Source organism: Diceros bicornis, chromosome 24 (assembly GCF_020826845.1).
Source record: "Diceros bicornis minor isolate mBicDic1 chromosome 24, mDicBic1.mat.cur, whole genome shotgun sequence".
NCBI classification, from domain to species: Eukaryota; Metazoa; Chordata; class Mammalia; order Perissodactyla; family Rhinocerotidae; genus Diceros; species Diceros bicornis.
The window spans coordinates 6,249,679-6,262,120 of NC_080763.1; the positions used below are offsets into that span (position 1 = coordinate 6,249,679).

Genomic DNA, 12,442 nt, shown 5'->3' on the forward strand with positions numbered 1-12,442 from the left:
TTGAAGGTGTTCTTGCCCAACTCTCCAACTGCAGCCCTCAGTGTGTCACGTTTTTCATACTATATGTGAGTCGCGCATCTCTTGTGACTGGTACCACCGACCAGATCTAGCTTCAGTGTAATTAGGAGTGACTCCAAATTAGAAACATGTTCTCCTCAGACGTTCTGACCCTCTGTGGCACCTGTGTTTGCTGGATTGCTTGACTGCTGCTGCCCAGCCCTGTCCAGCACTGCATGCAGTAGGTTCTCTGCCAAGGTTTATGGAATAGCTCAGCGAGCTGATCCCTGATGGACGTGGGAGTGGCCCCATGCCAAGTTCAAAGTCATCGCCTCTAACAAATAGGCTTATCATTTTGATTTATTTATTGTGTGAAACACTGTTGATTTTGATGAAATCCAGGTTAGCATTTTGTGACTTTCTAATCGTAGCCATGGTTCTGGCACTTGTTTGAATTATGGCTCCTTGAAAAGACAGAATATTTTGTTCATGCAAAATAAATTATGAATTCCTCTAGCCACCTCCTGTCTTTAGAAATAGTGCTCATACATATTTTATACGTAAATTGACAAGGATGGCAGAGACCTCATCTTCCCTGTAGCAATTTGAACCAGACTGATTGAGGATTTATTGCCTAATTATACTTGTCAGCCTGGCATAAAAGTCATTAGTTCTGGAAAAACATGTTTGTCATACCGGGATTATCTCTAATTAGTACAGTCAATATCTACCATATATTTAAAGCTAAACAGAAGAGTGATCTCTCCAAAGCGTATGTCATGGCCTACCAGGAACTGATGGTAAACCCCTTTGGGTCGTGAAGTAGTGCTCCAAGTACTGCTTTGTATCTGAGGAGAGACAACGCCATGCTACACATTGTTCCTTGCTTTGAATACAGTGAAAGCAGTGCTACTGACATTGACTCCCTCTGTTGATGAATTGTAGAGGTAATAACTGAAGACTCAGAGAGCTTATGTGATTTGGTTACAGTTGGTGAGTGACTGAACTAGGATTCAAACCTGGGGTCCCATGTGTTGTTTCCTCAGCATCAGAATTCACTAGCCAAGTTGATCTCTGCAGTGTCCACACGTGGTCTGATTCTCCTTTCCTAAAGTACATGTAAACTTGGAGCTCAGCAGGATAAATCAGGTAGTCACATTGAGACAACCATCTGCCATGAATTTGTTCTTCTGCCAGATGCTCAGGCGTGTGCTGGGTCATCAGTGGATGTTGCAGTGAGGCAATGCAATGCCAGTGACCTGATGGGCTGGCTATCATGGGCCCATACATGCTGATGCCCTCTAGAACCCCCCCTCCCCGCACTGTCCCAGCATCAGTGTATACACTGTGCTCCAGGTGATAAAATCATTCAGCAGTTATTTCCAAGCTGCTGCACAGCTCACAGCAAACTCATTCATTTGCTCATAAATGTGCACATTTCTACCATAAACATAAATATCAGAAGTTGTTTTTGAACAGAAATGGTTCGATTCATTGGCCTCATTCAGTCCTACTATAAAACAGATTCCATTATTTTTTTTACATACCACTTAAAATGTTGTTTCTGTAGCAATACACTCTGTCACGGGATGCTTGTATTTAGTAACCAGAACAGCTGTGAGAGGTCAATGTAGTTATTTTTCCATTTTATCAGATCCTTTCTACAACAGTTTTCCATAGCTATATATTTAAATTGGATGATGAGCTGAAATATTAATTTACAGATTAGAATTAACAGTGAAAGTGGTTGAAAATAAACTTGCCTAAAACATGCAGGATAATTGGCCAGATAGCTTGTACTTACTCTACTACACCTTATTAAAGAATTCCAGGATCCTTGCTGGGAAGATGGCAGCATAGGACTCTGAACTCACCTCCTCCCATGGATGCAACAAATTTTCACCTACCCTTGGAACAATTACCTCTGAGAGAGAACCGGAAAGTGGATAAAAAGAGTGCCTAAAAGATACTGCTAAGACCGATGTCAAAGAGCGTACTGCCTATATTTTCTTCTAAGATTTTTATGGTTTCAAGTCTTACATTCAAGTCTTTAATCCATTTTGAGTTAATTTTTGTGTATGATGTAAGATCATGGTCTACTTGCATTCTTTTGCACATGGCTGTACAGTTTTCCCAGCACCATTTATTGAAGAGACTTCCCTTTTTCCATTGTATGTTCTTGGCTCCTTTGTCAAAGATTAGCTACCTGTAGGTATGTGGTTTTACATCTGGGCTTTCAATTCTGTCCCATTGATCTGTGTGTCTGTTTTTGTACCAGTACCGTGCTCTTTTAATTATTATAGCTTTGTAGTATATTTTGAAGTCAGGGATTGTGATACCTCCAGCTTTGTTCTTTTTTCTCAGAGTTGCTTTGGCTATTCAGGGTCTTTTGTTGTTCCATATAAATTTTAGGATTCTCTATTCTATTTCCGTGAAGAATGTCATTGGGATTCTGATTGGGATTGCATTGAATCTGTAGATTGCTTTAGGTAATATGGATGTTTTAACTATGTTTATTCTTCTAATCCATGAGCATGGAATGTCTTTCCATTTCTCTATGTCTTCAGTTTCTTTCAATAATGTGTTATAGTTTTCAGTGTATAGGTCTTTTACCTCCTTGGTTAAATTTATTCCTAGATATTGTATTGTTTTTGTTGCAATTGTAAATGGGATTGTATTCTTGACTTCTCTTTCTGCTAGTTCATTACTAGTGTATAGAAATGCCACTGATTTTTGTATGTTAATTTTGTACCCTGCAACTTTGCTGTAGTTGTTGATTATTTCTAGCTTTCTGGTGGATTCTTTAGGGTTTTCTATATATAGAATCGTGTCATTCAGAAACTGAGAGTTTTACTTCTTCCTTTCCAATATGGATCCCTTTTATTTGTTTTTCTTGCCTAATTGCTCTGGCCAGAACTTCCTGTACTGTGTTGAATAAGAGTGGCGAGAGTGGGCATCCTTGTCATATTCCTGTTCTCAGAGGAATAGCTTTCAGTTTTTCACCGTTAAGTATGATGTTAGCTGTGGCCCTTATTGTGTTGAGGTACTTTCCTTCTGTGCCCATTTTATTCAGAGTTTTTCTCATAAATGGATGTTAGATCTTGTCAGATGCTTTCTCTGCATCTATTGAGATGATCATGTGGTTTTTATTCCTCGTTTTGTTAATGTGGTGTATCACACTGATTGATTTTTGGATGTTGAACCATCCCTGCATCCCTGGAATAAATCTCACTTGATCATGGTGTATGATCCTTTTAATGTATTGTTGTATTTGATTTGCTAATATTTTGTTCAAGATTTTTGCATCTATGTTCATCAGCAATATTGGCCTGTAATTTTCCTTTTTTTGTTGTTGTCCTTGTCTGGTTTTGGTATCAGGGTAATGTTGGCCTCGTAGAATGAGTAGGAAGCATCCCATCTTCTTCAATATTTCGGAATAGTTTGAGAAGGATAGATATTAAATCTTTGACTGTTTGGTAGAATTCACCAGAGAAGCCATCTGGTCCTGGATTTTTGTTTTTTGGGATATTTTTGATTACTGTTTCAACGTCTACTCAGGCAAGGGAAACAAAAGAAAAAATAAACAAATGAGACTACATCAGACTAAAAAGCTTCTGCAAGGCAAAGGAAACCATGAACAAAATAAAAAGACAACCCACCAAATGGGTGAAGATATTTGCAAATCATGTATCTGACAAGGGATTAATTTCCAAAATATATAAATAACTCATACAACTCAACAACAAAAAAAAACAAACAACCCAATCAAAAAATGGGCAGAGGATATGAGTGGACATTTTTCCAAAGAAGGTATACAGATGGCCAACAGGCACTTGAAAAGATGTTCAGCATCACTAATTATTAGGGAAATGCAAATCAAAACTATAATGAGATATCACCTTACACCTGTCAGAATGGCTATAATTAATAAGAGAAGCAATAGCAAACGTTGGAGAGGATGTGGAGAAAAGGGAACCTTCATACACTGCTAGTGGGAATGCAAACTGGTGCAGCCACTATGGAAAACAGTATGGAAATTTCTCAAAAAATTAAAAATAGAAATATCAGATGATCCAGCTGTCCCACTACTGGATATTTCTCCAAAGAGCATGAAATCAACAATTCAAAGAGATCCATGCACCCCTATGTTCATCACAGCAGCATTCACAATAGCCAAGATGTAGAAGCAACCCAAGTGCCCATCAACGGATGATTGGATAAAGAAGATGTGGTATATATATACAATGGAATACTACTCAGCCATAAAAAAAGACAAAATGGTCCCACTTGCAACAACATGGATGGACCTTGAGGATATTATGTTAAGTGAAATAAGCCAGACACGGAGAAAGACAAACACCGCATGATTTCACTCATATGTGGAAGATAAACACGGATAAGGAGAACAGATTAGTGGTTACCAATGGGAAGGGGGTGCGGGGAGGGTGAAAGGGATAAAGGGACACATATGTATGGTAATGGATAAAATCTACACTATTGATAGTGAACACAATGCAGTCTATCCAGAAATTGATATATACTAATGTACACCTAAAATTTACATAGTGTTATATATCAATATGACCTCAAATAAATAAATAGTGCCAATTTTTGGATATAAAATATTTAGAATGCTGTTGAGAACACAAGTTTATATTATGTTTCTTGGTAGAACCCAAAAGACAGAGAGGTTGCTGGCTCCCCGAGTATCCAGGACATTTCCTAGGACTGTCCCCATCTAGTGTGCCATTAGAGCATCTCTGACTTCTTCCTGAGATGTTTTGTAGGAAACTCACAGAGGAAACTACTTACTCACAGAGGAGAGAAACTATGCAGGGTGCTGGTGTTTCCAAGAACACACCCACTTGATTTAGTCAGACACCATGTGGCCCAGGAGCAGTAACTGCGGTCTAGATAGTCAGCATCTAGGATGTCTAGACAAGAGGGATTATTAAACTCTTGAGTCACTTGCTTCTAAGACATTGTAATGGAAAAATTAGATGTGGATTTGAAGAGAAAGAATTTCATTTCATTTGAAACTCACATTCACACACACACATAAATATTGCATTCCCTTAACTGAGGCTGACTCAGTTTAGTAAGGCAGGCCCCCCTGGGAAACCACCAAAGTTTAGCTTTATAGCTTCTAACATAACTAATTATTTTCTTCGCCTGTCTTCCTAGTGTTCCTTCTGTTCCTGCTCCAAATGTATAAAGACTAAAATTTGTCCATGTGACATACTTGGTGGCTTTTGCTTCCTCTGAAAATGCTTTGAATGCTTTACAGATTCCTTTTAAATATTCATCTATAAATATTAATATAAAATTTTCTTCACGTCTCGGTCATCCAACAACTGAATATTATCACAGTAAAAATATATATTTGCTTGGACCACAAACAGCCTCTTAACATGCATTCAGGCACACGTGAAACTTCCATTAGACACGCAGCCCCTGCTCTGTGTGAAGGGACTGTACAGCCTCTACCTGTCCTGTGCCCTGGGGTGCAGGTAAAGTGAACACACACTTCGCCATAATGTCCTCTGTGATACATCACGCAAAACAGACAAAACGCTCTGGCACCAGTAGATCTTGAAAGCTGGTTGGTCCAGTTGTCTTGTTGTATAGCTAACTACTGCAAAACTTATTGGCCTAGCAAAATGCATTTGATTTTGTTCATAATTTCGTGGGTGAGGAATTTGGGAAGGGTACAGTTTGTCTCTGATCCACACAGTAAAGGCTGGGGCAGCTGGAACTGGAGGATCCATTTCCAAGGTGGCTCCGCATATGTGAGTCTTGGTTCTCCCATGGCCTCCCTCTCCCCACATGGCATTTTAGTTTCCAGGGCCTCTCCTTGTAGCTTGGGCTTCTTGTAGTGTGATGGTCTCCAAGTAGTTAGGCTTCCTATAGGGCGGCTCACAACTCCAAGAGCTAGTGTTCGAGGGTGGCAAGGGGAAGCTGCAAGGCTTCTTCTGACCTAGCTTGAAGTCCCTTATATCGCTTCAGCTGCTCTGTTGGTCCAGCAGGTTATTAAGGGCAGCCCAGATTCAAGGGAAGATGAATTAGATTATATGTAATGTTCTCCAAAGAAGAAAGTTATGTGCTATAAAGGAGTAAAACTCATTTTTTTAAAACTTGTTTGGGGAATAAATCAGTTTTGTAATTACTGATTGCCCAACAACTACTTTGTATTTTGAGAAGAAAAAGTGAAATGTTATACATTGTTTGTTCTACTTTGTATTTGATTTTTGCCTTAATACAATAAAATCCGTGATCCTGGCTTTGATTTGCTATTAGATTAAGTATGATGGTAATAATGCTAATGGTATATGCCACTTGTAGTGGCACGAGAGGGCTCAGAGATGACATGAAGCTTTTAAGTTTGAGTGATTGGGAATATGGTTGTGCTATTGACTGAAATAGAAAACTCAGGAGAAGAAAAAAATGATGCTTTAGACTGCAAGTAACAAAATACCCAACCAAAAGCAGCCTAAAACCCTCATTTTTCTCACACAAGTCTGGAGACAGGTAGTTCCAGATTTGGTTCAACACAGAGATATCAGGGCTCAGTCTGCTGCTTTGAGTCTTTTGAGCCTCCTCTCATGTTGTGAGATGGCCACCTCAACTCCAAACATCACGTTCCTTTCTTATTAACAGAGAAAGTAAAGAATCTCTCTTGATGTCTCCTATCCCTAGGAGCTCCACACCAAACTTCTCCTGAGTGCCATTGGTCAGGATCGGGTCAGACTTCATGTGCAGCCTCAGAGGAGACCAGAGAGCTAGTATTGGCATTTTCAGGCTGCTTCATGGGAGGCCAGCTCAGCTAGCAGGGAGAAGGGCGGTGGGTAGGTAACCAACGATGTCTGTCATGGTGATGAGTGCTGTTTTCTGTCCCTACACAGTTGATAAAGGCCAGCTTAGCACCCTTATACAGCTTGAATTAAATGGGCAAAATCATAACTATAATAAATTAATATTTTCTAGAAACCAGTTAGTTTCTCAGTGAGCTTTTTCCCTTTTAGATTGAGAGCTAACCCCACTGCTTCTTAACAAATAAAAGATTTGATTATTTCCCTTATACTTTTACAATTTGAATGAAAGCTCTTTGGCTGCCGTGAAGATATGCATCCATCCCGTTATGCATCTTGCAGGATTGCCTTCCTGGTATCGTTATATACTATATATATTTATGAGTGCCTTTATGTACGCGCATGCAGGTTTATAAAAGGAAGAAGATCCCGTAAACGTTATGAACCATGTTCACTTTAGTCTGGAGGCTCAGAGGACTCCCTGACATTTAGTTTAAGTTGAACCAGGACAGTCAGTTCTAACTGTTCCCCTGAACGGTACAGGATGGTGAGCTGAGCTGAGCCCGAGACAGAAGTAGAGTAAAACTAAGAAAATACAGATCCTCGGCTGAGAAGAAACTGTCTTGGCTCACAAAGGGCCTGGTTTGGGCCTCTGGAATTGCAGAGTAGTGCTTAACTTCTTAAGCTGGATCAAGTTGGAATCCTTTATTCTGTAGATCTGTAATCATAATGGTCTAATCTGTAATTGCCTCATTGTGATATTTTTAACCTGATAAAATTCACACTTGTAATAAATTTGAGCTGAGAATGTCACTTTTAATACCTCTGCTAGTGAAAAGTAGAGGTGAGAAGGGGAAGACCTGAGGAAAGAAGCTATAAGTCTCATCTTGTTTGTGTAGCCGTTCCTTCATTCACCTGACAGCCATTGAATGCCCATCATGCCCTCTCCCTTGGTGCTGGCGAGGGAAGAGTAGATAAGGCCAGGCCTGCCCTGGAGGCTGGCACAGTGTTGTGAGGGGCAGTCAGCAACCTGCCTTCTCATCACAGTAGAAGAGTGGAGACAGGAAATCAGTAGTCTTCCAGGCAAGCTGGTGGGCTGTTTTTCCTTACAATTTTAAAGCGCTTAGTTTCCAAAGTTGAATTGTTGTAGTAAAAGCATATCGTGTTACAGTAATTGTGTTTGAACTAAATTACGGTGAGTGTGAAGAGAAGGCCTCACCTACTCTCCTTTCCCATTTTTCAGAAAGAGATCTCAAAACAACTTGGTGCCTTGACGAAATTTTTATTCCAAAATACCTGAAATGATTGACTCAAGTCAGTGAATCTATAATTTACTAAAAGCTATATTTCTGAAAGTCATATTTTAAATGTTAAAAAGTATTGTTGAAAAATTGATACTTCTAACCAACAAAAAACAAGCTTAATGCCTTATACTTGCCAGAAAGAAAGCACAAATTGATTTCAAGCTTAAAGTCTCCTCTTAACTTGCCCCAACCACCTAAATCTGGCTCTACTCTAGACTTCAGTTTGCAAACAAGATCATGTAATTCATGTAATCAAAGGAGGTGACACCTGTCCATTTATTTCTGAGGATCCCAGTAGTGGCCTGAGCTGTCCTGGTTTTGACTGCCACCGTTTGCTCCAAATCCCAGTCCTGGCTTAAATCCAGGCTTCTGGGGCCAGCTCATCACCGTGCTTCTCCCTGTGGGTGCAGCCTGTTTGGGCCCCAGGGCACCAGCACTCAGGGCCCCTGACAGACTGGCCTCCCCTCCTGGCTTAGCACTAATACAGGGAAATCACCACCAGAACTGGAAGCGTCTTAGAGTGGCCATCACAGGAATTCTGAGGTTCCTTGGCCGTGCCTGCTGCAGAGGGTGTATTGCCTGCTGGCGCAGAGCACTCACCGCCTCTGGGACTTGTTTCTCCCAGCAGAATTCTTTTCCCACTTCCCCGTCTTCAAATCCAGGGGCATCCAGAGCATAGCCCTTGGCAGGGACTTCCTTAATCAAAAAGTCTCAGAAAAAATGTTTTCCTAACCCAAAAGCATTTGCCCTGGCCATTCACGTTTAGCTACATAACAAACTGGCAGAAGTTTGAAATTGTAAATTTTCTTTACATGGGCTCAGCATTCAAGATGTCCTGGATCAGGGTTCCAGGCCTCTGAGTCCCTGCGCTTTCTTCCCGGGTGAGGGTAGCCAGCCAGGGGATGGCCTGGAACTTGTATTCCCCTCTCTCGTGGGCAGTTCCCAGGTTGGCACCACTTTCCCTATCAATAATAGCCTTTTTCATGTGTTGCATAGGCTTTTAATAGTTTGAATCACAAGGATAGTTTTAAAATAAAGCACCTTAGAAGAATTGGGTCCAGTAACAACTTCAGACCCATAAAATGACTGTTTCTGGTGCCTCCCAGAGTGGCATGGAAGTGTCTGGGGCCCCCAGAGCTGTAGAGGTCATGGGGTGAACTAAGCAAGTCTTCCTGGGGCATCGATTTCCCAGCAAATTTGGAAATGTTCAAATGTTAAAACTAGCCAGCATGTTATGGAATAGAACACAAAATTTATAATAATTTCAAGATAAGATGTTTTAAGCATGGGAAACTTCGGTTTAGAGCCACTCTCCCTATGTCTCCAGGGGTTCAGGTAACTTTCTTCTATTTAAGGCAACTTTGGTGGAAATTTGAGAAACACTGTGCTTAAAAAGGTACCATCATATGAAAATGTATAACTTTTTAAAAGGTGTTCTGTTATGACACTTGTTAGCTCCGTATTTTGCAGATAATTGTGAAACTACGGACATTCTTATTTTATGTAATGTGTGTGTGCTGAGAAAGTTGTGTTTGAGTTGATGTATCTGTAAACTGAATACTTTAAATACAATAGACACTTTTTAAGGAACCCTAAAATAAATTATTTTATAAATAATCACCCTTGATTATTAGTTTTATAAGTTTGAGTTTAATAAAATTATTTTTCTTAAAGTGGATTTTTTCGTTTACATGTAAAGATAAACATCCGTTTATCTTAAATTGAAAATAGTTCTTAATTAATTTGGCTTTCAAAAAATGTCACATATCAATACCATTGAATTTATCTGATGCAGACCAATGAACATTGAAGATTATATTTGTCAATGGAGTTGAGTAATCTAAGAAGATTATATTTGTCAATGGAGTTGAGTAATCTAAGAAGCATTTTTTGCATTCCTAATCATATTAAATATCGAAATTATTATTTCTAGTACTTTGTTGAGGCACGTGCAACAAAACATCAGTTCAATCATGAAGTTCCTCAGGGCAGATGATTAAATAACCATGAGATTAACCAGGTAAACTTCAAAATTGATTTGGAATGTTGTACTATGTATTGCTCTAAGCAATTATATTAGTCAAATACAAAGGTTCAGAGTGCATTTTCATTAACGTGCTATATATGTCCAGCTACTTCCAAATGGTTTCTTGGTCTTCATTAAGTGCCACTATTCAATAAATGTTTAATAGATAGACTTATTCAAGTTTTATTTATTATTCTTAATGTAAAAGAATGGAAATGAAGATAAGTTAGGTTAAAGTAGAATGGATAAAATGTAATTGAAATAATTTGGAGTACAATTTAAATAAGCTTCTTTGTTAATTTGAAAAGTTAAAACTATGTGACTACAACTTAAGATGTGTTCCAATATAGCATTATGGAGAAAATAACAATATTTTCTATCGTATTACTGGTTTCTAGATTCTTTGGAAAAGATAATTAGCTTTAGTCTAGTCTAGAAATAGAAAAAACTAACTTAGCTACCTTATTTATTAATTCAATAAATATCTGGGCTAAGCAACTCCTTATGCAAAATTTAAATGAGATGTAGAACAGAGTTTATGTATGATTATCCTTGGTTAGAATAGGACGTATTATACAGAAATCCTTTTAGAACATCGACGGTTTTTTTCAATGATTCTCTTACTATGCTTATTATCTCTATCACTTGGAAAAAATACGATAGCACAATGTTATTGACTTACTGTTGTAGTGTGAAATAAATTTTAAAACTTTAAATAAATCACATTAGTCTAAAAATTCTATCACTGAGTTAAGGTAACATGGAGAAAATATATGGTTTTCCAGGAGTAGGATTAAATCAAGTCTTGCGGACTACTAAATTAACTTTGATTTGACTTAAATAAAATTTTGTTCACATTAAGGTAGAATATTCGGTGAAACCAGAATTGTGACTGTTAGCTCCTCTGTAAGTCAGGGCACAGCACAGGGACAGGGTCTGATCATTAGGAAAATGCCAGCTTGTGTTGGGTTTTGCTGGTAGAGTGATGTCTCTTAACTACAAACAGAATTGTGGTTAAGTTGTTGAAATGAAATTTTAATGAATTTTTTTATATTTTTATTTTATTATTAGGCTATAAGCTGCAAAGGTCAACACAGTATTTCATACACTCTGTCAAGGAATCAGACTGTGGTGGTCGAGTATACACATGACAAAGATACGGATATGTTTCAGGTAACAGCTTTCTTTTTTAATAGAAATTTGAGTGCATTTTTCCTTCAATTCTATATTTTGACATGTAATCAGAACTTCTAGCACAGTAGTGTTTGGTGATGTCCAAGGGGAAAGAGGTGGGAATAATATAAAAATTATTTCTGTTTGGTTTTTGAAAGACTAAGAGAAAATGTAATTCTGAAATTACAAAAAGAAGTTATCAAGCCTGCATTCTCAGATCTCAATACAATAAAAACAGACTTTAATAACTTTTAATAATAAGGAATAAAAATTTTTATAGCCAGCCACTTTTAAAAGCCAACATGATCAAAATACTTCCTAAATAACACTTGAATCAAAGAGGACATCAAAACTACAATTATGGGCTTTAAAAAAAAATAACTATGGAAACATTATATAGCAAAACTCATGAGATGTGACTGACGTCGTACTCAGAAGAAAATGTAAAGCCTCAAGTGCTTTCATTATTTAGAGGGAAGGAAATAAAGGAACTAAACATTTATCTCAAAACGTTCCTTTCAGAAATTGACAGTAATTAAGAAAGTATAGGATAGGTTCAGAAATAGTTTTAGTGATATGCAACAGAAAGTCCAGAAATACATCAAAAGAAAGCAGAAGGAAGTAATAAAGGAAAAAAAATCATCAATTAATTTAAAAGGAAGAGAATTAATATATCCAAGATATGGTACTTTAGAAACAACATAAAATTAAAATTAAGGCTAATAAAGGAAAAAAGCAAATGAATTGGGAATGATGAGCCTTTGCATTTCTAGATGGAGAGTTGAAGTATTAAATAAATGATGTTGAAACAAGTGCCAAAAAGGTGTCGTAGAAACTGACATCAAATAGAGGATCTAAATGGCTCTTAAAAATAAAAAAATAAGGTGACCCTTGCTTATAAAAAGAGAAATATGAATTGAAATCACACAGAGATATCATTTTTCACTTATCAGATTGGCAGAAATCCAAAAGGTTTTGTCAGCGATGTGGGGGAAGCAGACACTAGCCTATATCCTGTGAATTGGTGTGACCTCTGTGGGGCAGTAATTTGGAAATACCTATGAAAAATACAAAATGCCTACCCTCTCTGACTCAGCTCTTCTCTCCCCAGAGATTTACCCCAGAGATACCTA

General features: G+C 38.1%; 1 protein-coding gene across 1 annotated transcript in view; it reads left to right on the forward strand.

Annotated features, from left to right (window-relative positions):
• PELI2 (pellino E3 ubiquitin protein ligase family member 2) overlaps positions 1-12,442 on the forward strand; it is a 184,047-nt gene that overhangs the window by 149,880 nt on the left and 21,725 nt on the right. The window contains exon 3 of the mRNA XM_058566991.1: positions 11,208-11,309. Within this exon, the coding sequence (XP_058422974.1) occupies positions 11,208-11,309 (102 nt within the window). The remainder of the gene's footprint in view (positions 1-11,207; positions 11,310-12,442) is intronic.